At 38.3% G+C, this 19,044-nt stretch overlaps 1 protein-coding gene and 1 long non-coding RNA gene across 2 annotated transcripts in view; one reads left to right on the plus strand and one right to left on the minus strand.

Moving 5' to 3' along the window:
- The window catches only part of LOC144212163 (uncharacterized), a 70,548-nt gene that overhangs the window by 4,738 nt on the left and 46,766 nt on the right, over positions 1-19,044 (minus strand). The window contains exons 3-4 of the long non-coding RNA XR_013329723.1: positions 12,260-12,358; positions 4,663-4,796 (exon numbers count right to left, since the gene is read on the minus strand). This is a non-coding gene — a long non-coding RNA (uncharacterized LOC144212163). The remainder of the gene's footprint in view (positions 1-4,662; positions 4,797-12,259; positions 12,359-19,044) is intronic.
- gabra6b (gamma-aminobutyric acid type A receptor subunit alpha6b) lies at positions 129-18,194 on the plus strand. Its single transcript, XM_077739793.1, has 10 exons — positions 129-452; positions 582-706; positions 1,097-1,164; positions 2,753-2,973; positions 3,637-3,719; positions 4,039-4,182; positions 4,939-5,091; positions 7,459-7,736; positions 10,870-11,126; positions 15,276-18,194. The coding sequence occupies exons 1-10, from the start codon at positions 418-420 to the stop codon at positions 15,286-15,288; spliced, it is 1,377 nt and encodes a 458-aa protein (XP_077595919.1). The 5' UTR covers positions 129-417; the 3' UTR covers positions 15,289-18,194.

Here is a 19,044-nt window from a genome sequence, read left to right on the forward strand (position 1 = left end):
ATCATGAACTTGATTAATCTCAATCCTGGTTCTTTTCTGCACGATTCCTCTGATCAACACAAATATAAAATATGATTTTTCATGCATTTTTCCCCCAATTGCTCTACCCTCCCTTTCTCGCGTGTCCGTTCCGCGCTCTCCACTATCCAAAACTCCTCAGTCTTTTTACTCTTTCTTTCTTTCCTTATTTATTTATTTATTTCCCTCTCAACTGAGCGGTTGAGTTTGTGAGGCGTGCGCACTGGAAAGCAAGTCAAGTCGTGCCGGACCGGACTGACGCGCCAAATCCTCGCAACTCAAACAAGAGCAGCTCGCTTTTTCAAATTAGGAATCATGTCCACTCGTGACGATGACATGTCCTATGTTGCCTAGCTGACTACGGAATTGAACACTTTGTATTTTGGACTAATACAAGGCATGGATTTCCCTTTGGCGTGCTTCTTTCTGTCTTGGTGAGTCGCAAACTGTCGGACTTTTACGCACAAAGCAGTGCGCCTTTTTTCCCCCAGCACCACTTTATAAACTCCTCGATGTATTTTTCACAATGTTTTTTTTTTCATTTCCCCCCTTTTTTAATTCAGTTACAGCGTATGCAGCGTTTGGGGGACTCAGCACTCTGAGAGCAGTATCTATTTGGATAACATCACTCGCATATTAGATAGATTACTGGACGGTTATGACAACAGGCTGCGACCTGGATTTGGAGGTATTTTTTCCCACACTTCTAAAATACATTTTATATCACACTCGTGTTGTTGGTGTGTGTTTGTGGATAAAAGTTCAGCCATGTTTACCCAGGCTGGTTGTGAAAGTAACTGCGTGGTGCTGTCAAATGTGGACAAATTCTATTCTATCAGCCATTTGTCAATGTGAGGATGAAGTTAAATCATGTTTTAATGAGTAGTGCAATGAATATAACTACTGGAAATGGCAGTACAAATACAGTATCGCCTCAGTAACAGCACAGTTACACAATATATATTAGGTATACATAGCTAAAAGTTAGTATAATGTATTTTTCCCCACAAATATATGTATATATATGTTTATAATCAGTGTTTTGTTAGGAATAAGTACCTAACTGCTTGTGCTGTAGGTCCAGTGACAGAAGTCAAAACGGACATCTTTGTTACCAGCTTTGGACCAGTTTCAGATGTCGAGATGGTATGTAAAACATACTTCAAATGTACTTTTATTTTTTTATAACTCTGTCGTGTTGCCTCACCTTTGTGGAGAAGGAAAATGTGTACAGTTTGTTGTTGTTTTTGTTTTCTTTTTTTTCTTTTCGTTGTAACTGATTCCTAGCCTTCATTATTCCCGCATTTGGGCAGATGTCATTAGTGCAGCTTAGTCGGAATTTAATCTGGTTGACAATCCCCTCCCGTCAGAGAGAGGGAGAGTGATGTGGCTGATGCTAGGACGGGATAGGCTGCTGGCCATTCCTGGCATGGGATAGGCCGGCCGCTATGTGTCTGTTGAATGTGATGCTGCTGTCCAGGGTGTTTCGTGTGGTCTCTAAAGCTTTGGAGTGCTGCGTGATCATGGCGTTGATGGAGGATCTATTTAGAGAGGGCATGGAAGAAAAAGGCTCTCCAGGGCATTGAGGTTACCTATTTGACCTCCAAACATTCAGGATTGACTTGTATTTAAGACTGACGGGCTAGGAGATTTTCTCAGCAGACTTTACGGTCAATTTACAGTCACAACTCTTGACATTCAATCTTTTGAGGAAAAAAAGTTCATCCACATGGCAAAGATAATACTGGCTAATGATATTCCCTAAATATGTATGTGGATATAATGTACTCATAGCTTGATTTTGTTTTCGAAAACTTTCCTTTAATTATGTGGCTACATGAAGTTAAACTATTCAAAGAAGCTTCCCGATTTTTGCTTCAGCACAGGTCGAAGTAAAATTAAGTGAAATATTTTGTGTTGTACCTAATAGAAACTGTGCAATATTAAAAATCTGAAGGATATTTGGGTGCTCATTCTCACTACATTACTATGTTGGGAGGTCTACTGGAACTTGTAATTGAACAAGGAAAGGATTGGCAGGGTCATGGGGTGTTTAAATGAGCCAATCATATCGCTTTTCAAGTTTCTTTTCAAACTAATTGCCAAAAAACACATAACTCTGAAATAATTTGGATTTTCTAAGTAATGATAGATTAATATTATTATCAAATTTAGCATACAGGAAACAACTTGACATTATGAGTTTGATTCGTAACAAAAACTTCACACTGTGTGCCCATAGTTAGCTGGGATAAGCTCAAGCACCCCTAAATCCCTCATTAGAATAATCAACATAGACAGTGAATGAATGAATATACTACAAAGATTAATAGTCTTTAAATTGTTAATGACACTGAATCATATTTGCAGAATTCTCACACCTTTTAAAACGTGATAGAATGCTCTGCAGTGCTCGTTTATAAAATATACAATTGGAGGAATTGTGTATTATCTATCCCAACATTTGTAGTAAAAAGTAAATATGATAATATACAATTGTCCAGGGATGCTGGTTAAAATGCATGAATGTGCCATGCGAAGTTGGCCACAGGGGGGAAAAAAAATACAATAAAAATTCAATACATATATCAAACATTACTAGAACTCTGCTCAGCTGGTTGCAAAGAAACCACGGTTCACTTCCCATCTCCCAGTCTCTGGAGATTAGATATATACAGCAGTGTCACTGAAGTTATAGTGAATAAGTAGTAAAAGTTCTACTCGCCCTATACAGGAATATACTATGGACGTGTTCTTCCGGCAAACATGGATCGACGAGCGCTTGAAATTTGAGGGCCCAATTGAAATACTGCGGCTCAACAACCTCATGGTCAGCAAGATCTGGACGCCGGACACATTTTTCCGCAACGGGAAGAGGTCGATCTCTCACAACATGACCACCCCCAACAAGCTGTTTCGCATCATGCAGAACGGAACTATCCTTTACACCATGAGGTACTGGTACTGAGGCCAAGACCTGAATAGAGTGGCAGATGAAGCCTTGGGTAGCAAATCAAACAAAGCATAGAAAAGAGGATGCACAGATATGTGCACAACCATTCCAAAGTAAAAAAAAAAACAAAGAAGCGCCATCTGATTAGGGGGGGAAAAAGCTTTTAGATTGCAATTAAAAAAATAGCTTGGTTCCAAGAAGAGAGATAACCTGAATGTTGGCGTGCTCCTTATTTGATGGAGGGCATCGGTTCAGATTTCTAAAAAATGAGTGCAATACTGAATGCATATTCTTTTGTCTGATTCCAAACTAATGATGCACTATATTCTGCATCATCTTTGAACTTGGACTGAAGTTGAGCAGCAGAAAGGCACATATACTATGCTGCTGTCGTAATGCTACATGGCTGAGGACTGTAATCATTATTACTTTTTGTTTGTTTTGGAGTTTTTGGGGTAGGGAGGTCATGGTATTGATTTTATGAATGTCTTCTCATTCGCTAATGTATGTTTTTGCTTTAGCCAATATTTATTATCAATTTTCCTTTTTAAAATGTTTTTACTTCAGTCTAACAACACACAGAAAGCCTATATTACTTGATAACTTACATGATAAAAAATTGCTATAAAAAAACCCTCAATGCAAACTCGTTTCTATTCTGACAGATTAACTATAAACGCAGAGTGTCCCATGCGTCTGATGAACTTCCCCATGGACGGACATGCATGCCCACTCAAGTTTGGGAGCTGTGAGTTTTTGTTGTTGTTTTGTGAAGTCTCAGTGACAGCTGGTGCTACTCTCAAATGATCACTGTCACTGACTTACTGTCAAACTGACAGGACACCCTTCATAGATGTCAATTTGAAAGATGCAGCTCATATGAGCAGCTTGGAGTCTGTCACCATGTGTCACTTCTGCAGGCTATTAATTAGTAAAAGAAAGCTGCTTTGTTTGGACAATGGGGTTTCCTAGTAGAAAATACTAGAAATATTCTCTTCCTCCTTTAACTGGGCTTAAATCAGGATGCTGTTGGATGTTAAAAGGCACACCTGATGCGTTCCCTACAGATGCTTATCCTGTCAGTGAGATCATGTACACATGGAAGAAAGGTCCTTTGTCTTCTGTTGAGGTGCCTCAGGAGTCATCCAGTCTGTTGCAGTATGACCTGATCGGTCAGCGGGTGTCAAGTGAAAGGCTGAAGTCCAATACGGGTGAGCAAAACCCCTCGTGAAATGATTTTTATAAGGTTCGAAGGTGTCCTGGACACACGTGCTGGGATCTTCTGGTCATGACACGTAACAAGAATTCATGCACCAGAGGGCAAGTTTCTAAGCGAATGATTTTTATGGCTCAGACATTATTATTTTTAACCTAACCTTCCCATTGATACATTTTAGCTTGCCAGGGCCTATTACACTTACAGAAAATGACAAAAAGACAGTCGTAATACCCAAGATTCCATCTTAGAATGATAGCGGTATAATCAGTGAAGAAAAGAAAGTATTGGATGGTACTATAACCAATCCGTACCTGGAAAAACTAAACCCAAACCAGAGTTGTTTAATGAGTAAACAGTATATACTGCAATCAATATCAAGGGCTTTTAAGTCATGTTTTTTTGTCTAAGATAAAGTATTTTTATCTTTGAAAGTACTAAAAAAAAAGGGGGTCAAATCAGGAGTAAAATGTACCTTTCAGTCCCGAAGTAGAGAAACGAGGACACGGCATCAAAGAAACTCTTGGTCTAATATTTTCCTCATGTCGGCTTTGATTTTGTTCCGGGTTTCCAGTACGTAGTCCCTCCACTCATCAGATTTTCAGATTCCTTAATCAAAAGCAAAGAAATTGGAATAGAATCAATTCGCTATTCACAAGAGTGTATATTTTTCTATAATACAGATCAGATCTCTCATTCAAGCGCCCTGGAAAGCAAGTAACACCTAAGAAACAATTCTCTTCTCTCCCAGGGGAATACGTCATAATGACTGTCCACTTCCATCTGCAAAGAAAAATGGGATTTTTCCTGATTCAGACGTATATTCCTTGTATCATGACGGTCATCTTGGCTCAAGTTTCATTCTGGATTAACAAGGAATCAGTTCCTGCTCGGACAGTGTTCGGTAAGAGTGATTTTATTTTTTGCATTGAACATTTTATACATTTTTGTCAAGTTTTCAATGTATGTTAAAAGTTCAAGCCAAGTAGTTTTAAATTTTATTTCATCTTCCCCCCCCCCCAAGTTTCTAGTAGTCAAAAGAAAGACTGAGAATCATTATAACGCCTACAGTTTGACCTTAATGCTAGTTTTCTTCTGAAACCTTTAAGCAGGCATATGCTCCGCTGTTTCCAGAACATTCAACGGAGACTTTGATTGGTTCTTAAAATAAAAAATGCAAGCTCCAATAAAGACAGGCATCAGTTTCTTTTTTTTTTTTTTTACCTTTCTTCATTATCGTCATTCCTCCTCCACAGTGGTTGAACTGAATTAATAGGGAATAAATGTCCTTTTTGAAATTGCTCATGCAGAGGGCTGAGAGGGGGAGGATGATGTTTATACTTGGCCTGCTTCTGAGCACTCACAGGTTCCGCTCGCTCACATTACATTACGCTACAATTGCCACCGAGCTCTAGCCTCGGGAGCAGAGCGGGCGAGAGACACCCAGGCAAGACGTAGAGAGAGAGAAGAGCGAGGAATAAAGACGCAAAGAGACAAAGCAAAGAGGAAAAGATGGGCGAAGCGTTTGGAACTGCGCACATTCCAATCCATTTTAATCTTGGTACCGTCAAATTAAGTTAAATCTCTAAGTAACTGATGCACTAGATTACGCTACTATATCTTTCACTTGGGATTGGTAGCAAGCCAAATAGCCTCAATGAATATATCATGTTATTGTGGGTATTAGAAAGAATTATATTCAGTAGAAGGACAAGGAGAAAGACATTTTACAAAGAAAACGGTCCATTCTAGACATTCCCCAGACATCAAGTAGTGTGTATTTATAGTTGTACTATAATCAATGAATTTTGTATACATAGTTTGTAAGTTTTTCTAATGCTTAGTAATTTCTTGGGACTGATTTTGTTCAGACTGTGTATGGATACATAAATACTACAAAATGAAAGAATAGGGTGGGTTGGAGTTGTATTTTTCCTCACATTAAGTTCTTGGATGGATGGCAGTTTAATAATTCATATTGGCTGTAGAGGTTTTAGTAATCCTATCCCTAGTTGTTTTCCTTGGCTCACCTTAGTTTTACACAACCACAAGACTGATTTGTTTGGGATGTTTAAAGAATTTCTTTTATTTTGGTCCTGCATAGCAGAAATACAATTTGCGACTTTTTATTACATTATTTTGTTCAGTGTTGACAAAAGGGGGCCTCATTATGTTTATATGTTTTTACCAGTCATTAATTGTCTGACTTTACTCATGTAAGCAACCTCTGTTGCAACGGTTGTAAAATAAAGTTTTGTTTTGATTTATTAAAGTAATTTATTTGTGATTGTTTTAGTTTGTGCATTGTGGAGGGTCCATTTAATGGTTACGAGAGATTGAAAATAGAAACGTGGAGGAACTATAAATGTGTGCAGTACATTAAAGCTATAGCATATTGTGGACTGCATCATCAACATCCTCTCTAAAAGCTTAAAGTCCCTTGAGCAGAAGTCTTCCAGGCTTAATTGAGTGTATTCTAATTTGTACCTGCACCACACACACACAAACACACACACACAAAACCATAAATGCCCAAAGCATTGCACTTCTGTCCCATCTTTAGAACAACACTTCCCTCCCTGACACATTTTCTTTTACTTCCATTTGCCTTCCCCTATTGGTTAGCTTTCTAGCCTTTTTTAAAATTCTATTCACCATATTTAGAATAAAGAAACTCAGCATTGCTTTAAGAAGCTGGGCAATTTAAAGAGAATTTCTGCCCACTGGTAAAGTAATGCCCCACAAGAGATGCATTATTACATCACGTGATACCTTAATTTCCTAGGTTGCAAATGAAATCCCAAATTTAAGTCTTCAATTACTCCCCCGCCCCTAACTTTCAATCAATGAGATGACTCATTCGCGCAGATGCTTCTAGAAAGAGTCAGTAATGTCTGATAAGAATTTGATTGTAGTTCTTTCATAATATTTGGTTTAAGTTCATTTGGGCCCATGCATGATCAGTGCTCTCACAATCTCACTATATTCAGATCATCAGTATATTATCACGGCTGTCACAATGTGGAGAGCACAGAGGATATTACAGGATATTGTCACGGACAGATTAGCTTCCCCTGAAGTGATATTTTGGCATAGAGATCTAAACTGAAATGCCACCTGGTCTGACATTCTGATTGTTTACTGAAGCATAGTGTCATCTGGAGGGTCCGTTATTATATGTAATTGGACAGAATTAAATCAATGTTGGCAATGAGAGACTATGATAATTTGAATTATACTATCAGTTACCATTTGTCAATTTCTATTTCAGGTATCACAACTGTGCTGACCATGACCACACTCAGCATCAGTGCCCGCCATTCTCTCCCCAAAGTCTCTTACGCCACCGCCATGGATTGGTTCATTGCCGTTTGCTTCGCTTTCGTCTTCTCGGCGCTCATCGAGTTCGCGGCCGTCAACTACTTTTCCACTCTGCAAGCGAATCGGGAGCTTCGTAAGGCAGCGGCCATGAAGACGGCGGCCCAAGAGGCCGCAGCTGCAGCGGCCACACCAGCTGCTAACGCAGGAAATGATGGCGAGGTCTCCGCAGTAAGTGACCGATATGTCAAATTGACTGCTAGATACATTTTTGGTCCCTGGTAAAATTCAACACAAAGGATTTTAAAAAGTAAAGAAAAAATAATATATATATACATAGCACCGAGAAAGCCATTTTATCGTGAAATTTGTTGTCGGTTATTTGTTCTGATGGACACTGAATAGCGCGAGGCAAGAATTTATGATCATTTGTGTGTTTGCTTGATAGATATGATAGCTGGTGAGCTATTATTAAGTGTCCCAGTTGGTTGGTTGGTTGGTTGGTTGGTTGGTTGGTTGGTTGGTTGGTTGCTTTGGATGGCGCCATTTGAGAAGAGAAAAAAACGGTACTATGTATAGGATCAAACTGAAGATTTTAACTTGCAGGATGGCTGTTAAACTGATGGTTGAAACGGGCTATTTGCAGTGAAAACAGTAACTTAGTTGACTATAACTGCAAGGCAAACTGGTGGCAGGTAAATTACAAAACTCACGTAAAAATCCCACAAATTCCACACTGATGTTCACTCTAACTATGTACAGATTAAACTTCATTACTCTCAATGTGAACACTGTGTTCTACTGGCTGCTAAATTATTCTTCATAGATTGTCCATGCGTGCACTTTTAAATCCTGCCGCCTCTACTTTATCCATGTCGATGCAGGCATCCCCACATAATCTACTGCTCACCCTCAAACACATATACAGCCTAGCATCTATATGCACACGCTCACTTAATCTAGAGTATTATGCATCCTACATCCATACAATGCACTCATCCAGCTCTAAAGTGACTTATCTATTCATCTAGCCTGAGTATCCGTCCTCCTTTCCTCTCTCTCTCTCTGCCCTGTTACTGTGTGATCACCAAAAGAGAGTGACATGAGAAGACAGCCAGTAGTCGCCACTGTGAATGACTATGCCGCAGATTACGTAACAGCCATAGATTAAGGGAATATCCAACGAATTGCGAAGGGGAGGGCAAGTGCCACGCTAGAAGGGCAAGCTTGGACTGAGATGCATACAGTGGATGTGCAGGGGGAGGCCAGCGGGGGTTCGTTTTTATGTTAGGTGCGTAAGAATTGCACTGAAAAGAGCTGTGTGGGAAGAGAGGCGTCATAGAAAATGACTGCTTTCACCAAAATATGTAGGAGGGCAGTGAAAAGAAAGATGGAAAAATCACATGTAACCATGGATAGAAATAGCAATCATCCAGTCACGATTTTTAACATGACGAGTTGTTATGGCTGCAAGGTAGAGCCGTGTCAGGAAATTATCATTTTGACATGGTTATCTTTTATAAGACAAAAGGGAAAAGTGCAATTTGAAAAGTAGACTGAGTTGCTGAATTATTATTCAGACCCATTTTTTTTTTGGACAGCGCATTTAGACATGAGTTTGCTTTCATGCATAGGAGATAAAAAGCAGTTGGATGAATTCCAAAACAGAATAACTAATGAGCCTTTGACTAAATGGGGGAAATTGTCATTTGATTGAGCAGAATAAATGCTGCATAGTGTTTATTTTTTAAAATCATTATCTACTGAATAAAACTGTTTATAGTTTTTTTCCCATTCTTAGTTAATGCATTAAATAGCAGTATATAAATGTAACTTCTACAAGTGTGTCAACACCCACTATACACCCACATACAGACATGTAGATGACCTATCTAAACCCACTCCCAAACCAACCATATCGGGAATCTGCAGTTATTGTAACCTTATTTCACACACACCTACGCATACTCTGCCTCATATACACACAGAAAGCATGTCCATATCGATTGCAACCACCCACGCACTTACAGTACACATACCCAAACAATAGGAATGTAATGTCTTGCCCAATAGTAGGTGACCATCTGTGACATGCTGGAGTGTGTGTATATGTGTGTATATGTGTGTATGTGTATTCAAATGTTGAGTAGAGAGGAAAAAAGGCAGTTTACAACACTGGGGCTCGATTAGCAGGAAACCAACCGAGCTAGTGTATCATTATCAGAATAAAGTGTCTCTCAGGGAGCTGTTGCCATGTATAGTGTAGTACACACTTTCACAATTACAGTCATATACAAATACACACTCACACATCACACTCCATGTAGTGGAATTGATATACAGACTGGTAATGGAATTTAGAGAACTGGCCAGTAGGCACCCAAAAATAAAACGTACAAATCTCCATCCTAAAATAGAGCTCATTCTAGCAAATGGGATGCAAGGGAATAATGGACACTATTACTTTTTAATGTGAAGTTTTACCTAGGTTTTGTTAGTGCTTCTTACCATTTTCTTTTGCAGTTTTCCTTAGAAAGAACACATCTGCTTTGGGTTCTTTTGGGGAGAGTTGATGTGTTCAATAAATTTCATGATACTTTAAAATTGGTGTTAAGGATTGGGAAATTATCCAATTCACCACTATTACCCTCATTGCATAAACTGAAAGATACTTTTTTTTTTGCTAATATTTTTTTCCTTCGTGGAGTAGACCGCAATAATCTCATAGCTCAGCATTTGTTCTATTTCTGGGCTACTGCAGGTAAAAGATTCCGTGCTGTTTTCTTTGGATTATTGCGCCGGCTGGCAGTCTCGCTCTCACGCTGACTATCTGCTGTCAACATGGCGTTTTTTGACCCAATTCCCAGAAGTGCTTTAGTTGTTTCCTCTCCTTGCAGACCGCGTGCGATTTACAACAAGTGGAGCATGGCTTTGGTTTACTCAAACCTGATGAGGCATGCTAATAACCATATGCCAATATGTAGGAATCTATTTGGATTTCTGCCATCTTCCCCCCAAAAAATGTTGAAATCCCTTTTATAAATTAAACAAACATCATTGATTTCCTTTGTTGAGCTTCTTGTCTGTTGTTTGTCAATATTTACATTCATAGACTCAACCTCAAAATAAGTCTAAATAAGGCATATGCATCAATTTGACTTCAATGTTTTTTTTTCTAATCCCTCATATTATTAAATATTTCTGTATTTATTCAATACTAATGAATGATTCATAGGTCTTATGTTTGGAAACCAAAACCCAGCAGTTTTTCCCAGCACTGCCAACATGTTACATCATTCTACTTTATCCATTTTCCTTGTTGTTGTCGTTTTTTTTAAAAGTGAATTTCTCTTCTCTCTCCAAGGGGGATGCGAGCAACGTGTTGAAGAAGAGGATGAATTCAGCACCCCTCTTTGACCGCCCTGCCAAAACCTTCCCCAATCCGCCCGTCAGCGCGCAGGCCTTCCTGCAGCAAGGCTCAGCTATGCCAGACAACAACGTCCTGACGGGCACCAGCATTATCGACAAATACTCTCGCATCCTCTTCCCACTTTCCTTCGGCGCCTTCAACCTGGTCTACTGGATTGTGTACCTCACCAAGGACACCATGGAGATGACCAGGTGAACATATGGCATGTTTGCTATTTAAAAAAAAACACTGATTTATCAGCAATGATGGGACTACTTTCTTTCACAATGGGATGAAAGTCCTTACAAATATATGTATTCCAATCCTGTTTAATTTCTGCATGTTTCCAACTCCGTTCATTTCTATTGGTTTTTTCAAGCATGCATTTTCTTCACCTAGATGTTGAGGTTATTATTCGACAGCTGCAAAATCCTCCTACACTTGCTAATTAGTCACCACATGTCTTTTTTAGAAATCAGCCAGCGGAGTGGTCAAAGATACACAGTGGTTAACATTATCAAGGCTAAAGAAGGAAAAGGGGGCAAAAGAAAAGATCAGAGCGGTGGGACCTATATTTGTCATTTAGTGGTTTTACTAGGACAGCAGCCTGGAGGAGAATTTGCTTTTAGATGTACACTGAACTACTTTATGTGGAAAAACTAGGTAAGGGGGCTTTAAAATGAACTCTGGCAATATTCTGCAGCTACGGGTCACTTGCATGTTTTTGTAGGATGACACAAGATTAAAGGACAAAAAGAGGAGTAAGATGAAGTTTATTTTTGGTGTCCTGGTTAATGGAATTTTTTATTCCCAAGATCAGAATGAATTATTTAATGACAAATTGTAAAATACACAAACTGAAATTGCAAATGTAATGATGATTTGGTCAACCCTAAAAAAAAAAATCTAGAATTCCTGAAGGGGGTAAACATGTTTTGTTTTTAATGCAGATATAATTGGCTTCTAAATGAACAACTGGACAGTTATTTTAGCGGAGCTGAGTTTGCGAGCCAGATAAATGTTGTATGCACCATTTTTGTTGCCACGGCAACATTTTCTTTTAATGTCTTGGTTTTTAAATATTTAACTTTCTGATACTTTTTTTGTTTACTTCTGCAAAATTGCCTATTTCATTCAGGTGCACCAAAAGGACATTGCATTATAATCATTTGCATAATTTAATGCAAACATTTTTTTCATACTACAGGTGGCCATTTAAAATTACATTTCCGTTCACATAAAGTGTGACTTGACATACCGAATAGATAAATAAGATCTTAATTGTAAAGGCAACATAACCATTGACCCAAGAAACATGCATGTAGGAGGGCGTGTGTTTTCTTACCGCCTACAGTTCATGATCCATGCTTCCAAATTTTCATCATTGCGACTCTGTGGGTGGGGCTTCAAATCTGCTTCCATCCTTCTGGTCCTCTCATGTGATCTGTGGTTAAGAATTGGTACATACATTGATATCCAATGAAATAGACACCTGTAACTTGTGATATTAAGGTAGTGTGATCCAATGAAATACAATTTTATTGAATTTACAGTTCCCATGCTACCGCTCATTGAATGGAATGGTGAGAAAGCCGGTAGATATTGTCAAAAATATACACAGAAAGCACTTGACGGAATTCTAAACAGTATTGCAGTTTTTTTATTTCATTATTTTTTTATGAATGATGTAGCACATGAAAACTGTCAGCTTTTACACTCAGTCAATACAAGAGCATTGAGAAAAAGGCATTGAGTGTGTTGAAAGGATAAAGAAGGTGATAAAAGACCCAACGGCCCAGAGGTGATAGCTTCAAGTCCCCAGAGGTGCTACAGGCGCTAAGCGGACCAGCCAGACCAAAGCAACGCGGTATGCCTGCTTGAAATCCTAATTGATCGTGCTTGAATTATCTACAAAGAAAATGTTGGGATGTTTTGCGTGAAAGAAATATAAAAACGCTGTATGTGTGCTTACAGAAATAATACAATGTTAATATTACCAAAATGACTGCAATTTAATGATAAGCAGCAATCCTGTTTGGAGTTTGAATGTTTACTTAATTATTTTTTAGAACTACTGAAAATGTCTGTGCATCTGTTGAGATGTGACTGTATCCTGAAAATCAATATAATGAATTTTTTCAAAATGACCTTGGCACTATTTGTCAGTTATTAAACCAAGTACCTGCAGGTACTATAATACTCTTGCATGGACTCCAGCTTTCACCTTCACCCTGTAAGAACTTGCTTTTTTATGAAAATGTATGACTCCCAATTGCCTTTAAGTGTGATTCAAAATGTAAATAGCTGTTTGCCTTCCCTTCCAATGCAATTGGCTCGCAACCAGTACAGATTTACCCAATTTCTTGCCCACAGTCTGCTGTGAATGAGACTTAAAATCACCAGCTACCACCAACTGAAGACAAGTACCATATAAAAAAAAATGGGTCATGCAATTACAACACAGTAGATTAACAGTGATATTTCTTGAGGGGGCCGCTCACATTGTTGAGTTTCTGAGCCTAAAGTCCATCCACCTTACAGCCTTCAATTAAGCCAAAGCAGATAAAAGCATGCAACAGATTCCTTTTTACCCCCAATTTTCCTTTTTGTGTGGGCTTGCCTCTATTACCACAAGCCCACCTGGAGGGATGAGCTGGACCAGAAGAGTCCCGTCTGTTTGTGTGAGAGTGTCTGCAGGTGGATTTTTCAATGTGTGTGTGTGCCCACTCCTACTTGTGGTGTGGGGGGGGGGGGGGGGGGGATTGTGAACAAGTGTGTGAATGTGCCGTGGCAGGAGCTGTAGTGCCGACTGACTGGAGGCGACTTTCATGAATAGGGCCACTCAGAGGGGGACGTGAAGGAAAGAAATTTGCTGAAAATACTTCCTTCCATGAGAGGCCACAGCTGGTGGATGCACTGGTGGCTGGATGTGATGCTCGCACGTGTGCGTGTGTGTATATCCTCTTTTATTGCCCATCAGTGCCAGACTTGGGAGAGAGGAGGAAAAAAAAACAGGACCTTGTTGTTGCTCTTAAATCCCAATCACCAAATTATGTTTGCAAGTTCATACCTTGAAACCATAAATTGGCTTTAATGATTATTCTATTTAAGTCCCATCATAAAAGCATCAAGAGGGATATAACTAGCCCCGCTTTCATTCTGTTTCACCGTGGGCCGCCAAATTGTTGTATCCTTCCCGTGTTACTTGTTCTCTCTGCATTGTGTGTGTGTTTGCTCGTGTGCTAGTAATTCCTCACAAGCGCTTACGTAAGCGGAGAACACCGACTAACTAATTCAAAGACACAGAATGGCTTCCTTTCCTCCCCTCTGACTTTAGCACGTGCCGCAGACCTATCGTTAGCACCCGTCAAAATTGAAGTGATGAGGGGTCTATCTTTTGGTCAGTATAATGTGAAGAGTGTATGTGTAATGTTTGAAGCCATCTGGTTATTTGATTCAGTTGACTTATGGAGCAGCCTTTACCAGAGGGATTAAGCAATTGTAAATTCCCTTAACTCAAGACAACAGTACTTGCCAAATTAATTTGACCTTCAGCCATTACACTATTGCTTGTTTTTCTGCAATTCTTTTCTTACCATAAAGTGTGAAATGACAACTAAGTAGATTTTCTTTTATCCACATATGTGTGTCTTGATTCAAACATGTTATTGCTTGATCATTCAAATATGGCTAAAAAAAACATCAGAAAAGAAGCCTATGCACATGATATAAGTTAAAACTATAGCTCCGAGTTTGACCAAACTTTACCAACGAAAAGACACGGGCACACAGAAAATGGGGGGAGGAAAAAAAATTGCCAGCAGCAATGTAAGATTGGCGAGTGAAAATATCTCCCAGCGATGTCAACTTCTCGAAGCTCTGACATGTCAAGAGGCGAAAAAAGGAGGAGGTGAAAACTGCACTGCATAAGTTTTCAGCCAAACTTTCTAAGGGCCAATGCTGAAAGCATATGTTTTAAAATTCAAACATTTGCTCTGTAATGAGAAGGTGCTCTTACATCATTCTGGAGAATTGAGTGCGTGTGGGCATATACCTCTGATGAAAATAGTGTAGGTTGTGTATGCAGACAAGAGACTGCAAATTCATTGCAATTTACATTTTGGACACACTTCATTTGTATTCATTTAGGAATTACAACAACTGACTGGCGAACAGACTCTAGGGTGTGGAAATGCCTTTTAAATTTCCTTATTTGTTTTTACAATGTGGCCAAAAGACTTCTTTCTTCCACATTTTGCAAAACATTGCATGCGGTTATCAATTATCTGTTGTTTTGAGACATCATACATATTATGGAGTACAAACTTAACACTGTATATTTTGCTGTGTTTGTTTTCCAGGGACACCGTTTGAATCTGGAGTACGTGGTGGTACAAAGATGCAACTCTATAGACACATACACACAAAAATGTGAAGCCCAAATATAACACTGGTCTAATCAACAATTCATTGTGTGTGCATGTGCGTATAATGCATGGCAGGGAAGTCTCTAATGATCCATCAGTGCATTGTACGTCTTTTTAAGTTGGCTGCAAAACTACAAAAAGTGTCTTTAGAGTAGATGCCAACAAAAGACAAGCGGGCAAAAGCTTTGTCTATTGTACGTCTCTTTCGGACATTCAAAATTACTTTTTTCAGGACAAATGAGACTACTGATTGATGTTGACTGGTAGCAAATCCAAGGAGCAGCAGGCTCTGCTTATCTTTTGTCATGCATGTCCAGACTTGGTCAATGAGATTCTGCATGTTTGAAATCATATGTTCACCTCCCTTTGTCTTTTATACAATATATTTATGTGATGTTTTTAGATGGCATAAGTGCACTCCAAGCAATGGGCTGACTTAACCTCTTAAAAAATCCCTACACACACACACACACTAACAACATTTCCCTGTGTGGCCTGAACAAAGAGGACGCAAGGGAAGATCTTGTAAAATAAAACATTTTCAAGTGATGTGCAGGCACAGATACGTAACTTGCCCAAATGATATATGACATAATACCACCTTTCTAGTGAGGAAATAACTTTTAACATTTCTTTTCTGGGTTAAACAGGAAAACATGGGAAATTCATAAATTGCAATTTATCAGGTAGTTGGGCATTAGGTTTGATCCAAACTAACGTAGATTAACTGTGATTTTTTTTCCCTTTCAAAATGTTAGAAGTTTTGTTTTTGAGAGGCAAGCTAAAGCACAGGGTTCACTTTCAAAAGGTCAGAACAAGTTGGACTTTTCTGATGGTGATCTGACAAAATGGATTGGATGTGTTACGCCATCAATGCCACAAAAAAATGAGCAATCACGGCCATTCTTCACAGTTTGAATGAACATCTACTGTGGGCTTTTTGTCCAAAGAACTTAAACAGTGGACGGCTGACAGCCAAGTTTCGAAACGCTGATTCTTTGCTCACTGGGCATTGATGAACTAAGCGTAAATATTCAAGTGCAAAAAAGGGTCTGGAATTTTCTAAAATGGAAAACTAGATCAAACTTTACCCCTTGGTTTAAGCAAAATTCAGGGGAAATGCATTTAAAATAACTATTTATTTAGTTAACTTAGCCATTTGTTGGATATTATAACAGCATAGGGAAATCCAGTTTAAAATATATAGTATTCTTTTCTGAGGATGTTATAAGAAATAAAGTTTACATCCAATACACAAAACGAAATATTCACAGACCACATCATATGTACACATGGGAAAATCATGATTGTCATTCTTCGTGAAAAATGCATTTAATTATCACTTTTTTTCCCCCCCATGACGTAAAATGTGTTTGTCAGTACTTAATTAAGAAGACAGCTTCTGGCTTCTTGTTCTCATTTAACAGCAAGCGAAAAATAGAAACCCCAACCTAGAATCATCAATTATCCAGTATGCCAAAACAAGTTCATTAGTAATCCACTTGTGTGGATTATGCACGGTTTACATTTTAGTGGTAACATATTGGGCTGTTGAAATATACGCAGCATGACCACATCCATCATCCTCTAGTGTTTTCTCATTAAAAGGTGTCTCCAATTAACAATGGCACCTTTTCAAATGACAACAAACCGCCTTACAACACGTCGCAAAAATGTTTTTATTTTGTACGTGCATACAGTATACGATGAACATATACAGATTAATAATGACTTTTAAGACAGTTATGAAATTATACTTAAAATATATAATTGGACTAATAATACCATGGTCATAATCACGACTTTTTACCAATTTGGATTTTCTTGTAAAGATAACTGCATGGCGAATACATGTTTTAATCTGTTGTACTCATCTATAATATGCATTTTTAATATTACTAATCAAAATAATAACTTCATTATAAAGTGTGGACTTGTCAATTTAATAATACAGCTGTTTGTATTAAAATTGAATGTGTTTAAACATAAAAATAAATGCTGGTAACTTGATGATGACATTGATTTAGGTATTTTAATTTCATTTGTAGTAGAAGACGTTAGAAATATATTATTAAAATACTACACTTTGTGTAAGCAAGGTTAATACATCAACCTATGATATACATATATTTAAGGCCAATTTTTTTTTTTACATTTTGTTGCGCTTTATTTTTAATGACACCAATTTGATAGTTTTCAGTGACATGGTAATCTAAATGATTAAGATGGATTTAAAACATTAGAAAAGTTGAAAGCAGCCTTCAACAGCCAAGCCCGTTGCCACAGTGTGTCATTACATTTTATATGTCTGACATTTAAAGACAGCCTATGCTTCATGTACATTGACGACATTCTAAAATGCCATTAACTTCTTCCACAAATGAAATTGTTCTGCCCTCATGTCCACTTTTGTGAGGTGGATGTGTTGAGAAAATTTCTCAACGCCTCCTGAATTTAACTACCACCGACAGACAGCACAATAAAACTTCTGAAAAACAGAAGTAGGTTGCGGGTGTGTATGACTCTTTTTATCCATTTGAATGCAGAATTTGCTTCATTTTCAACGAGTAATCTGCACCTGACCTGACTGCGCCTGCGGAATAAATGCACTTGACCAGAAATAATTCTATATATATATGCTAAGGATTGTTGAATGTAAAGATGAGCAATTTCAGATAATTGCCCAAAAGACATTTATACTCCAACATAAATTCCATCATGTGTTTGTTCCAACTGCTTTATCAACATCATGACTTTTGAATCAGTCGTTGGTATGCCAAGAAATCATGGACACAAATGTCATTTTCCAGGTGTTTAGGTAATTGTGAATATATTAAAAACAATGTAACCCTTCTTCATAGCGAGTTGTGCTTCAATAACTGCATTGAACACATTTTCATTTAGTCACTACATGAGTTTTTATGTTGCTGTTATTCCACAGCATTAGAAAAAAACATGCACGCTCCTTGTTGAATGAATGTTTTTCCAATAATATTGTTCAATAAAGTCAACATTGTTTTGCTCTCCTACTTTTTACAAAACTGCAGCAATGTCAGTGGGAATTGTTGTAGTAGTGTAAAGAGTTTTTGTTCCATTTGGAGGTCTCAGTCAGGAGATAAAGACAAAGTACTAGCTCAGTCACTCAAGCAGACATTTACTGGGGCAAGTAAACACAACCCAAAGAAACCTTCCCTGAGCCGTGACCTTATCGTGGTGGAGGGGTTTGTGAGAGCCAATAATCGGGGAACTAAACAAAAATAGACAACTCAATGCTGTCATGACCCATGAACAATTCTGGGAGCAATCTGGTAAAGTATTACATATATTTTTGGTCAGTAAAGATGACTAAATGAGGAATATTGAAACACCAAAACAAACAATACAAAGCAAATACTATATTACCACAGCCAAGTGATTGTTAAGTAACATATAATAGTTTGTCCAACACAAAATCTATACAGCTACACCCAGATAAAACATCAGTGATTTAATTCCCTCAATGTATTGTGTTTCAATCCAATGAAACGATAATTTAGTGTTTGTTTTGACCATAGTTTAGGCATTTGCTGAATTCTCTCTGTCTGGGTCACTAAAGTGTAGAGTGCCACCTATTGGCAGTGCACAGACATCTCTCCAACAGCATCTCATCATCTTGCATCCCGTCCTACACTGATGCACCGTGGCACACACCACGACTCCTACA

The sequence above is a fragment of the Stigmatopora nigra genome, chromosome 19 (assembly GCF_051989575.1).
Source record: "Stigmatopora nigra isolate UIUO_SnigA chromosome 19, RoL_Snig_1.1, whole genome shotgun sequence".
Lineage (NCBI taxonomy): Eukaryota > Metazoa > Chordata > Actinopteri > Syngnathiformes > Syngnathidae > Stigmatopora > Stigmatopora nigra.

Bases quoted from the DNA above. Each gene is read 5' to 3' on its own strand.
- gabra6b (XM_077739793.1), top strand. From the start codon at position 418: ATGGATTTCCCTTTGGCGTGCTTCTTTCTGTCTTG. The intron at 1,165-2,752 runs GTATGTAAAACA...CGCCCTATACAG, and splicing joins CAGTTTCAGATGTCGAGATG to GAATATACTATGGACGTGTT. The intron at 7,737-10,869 runs GTAAGTGACCGA...TCTCTCTCCAAG, and splicing joins ATGATGGCGAGGTCTCCGCA to GGGGATGCGAGCAACGTGTT.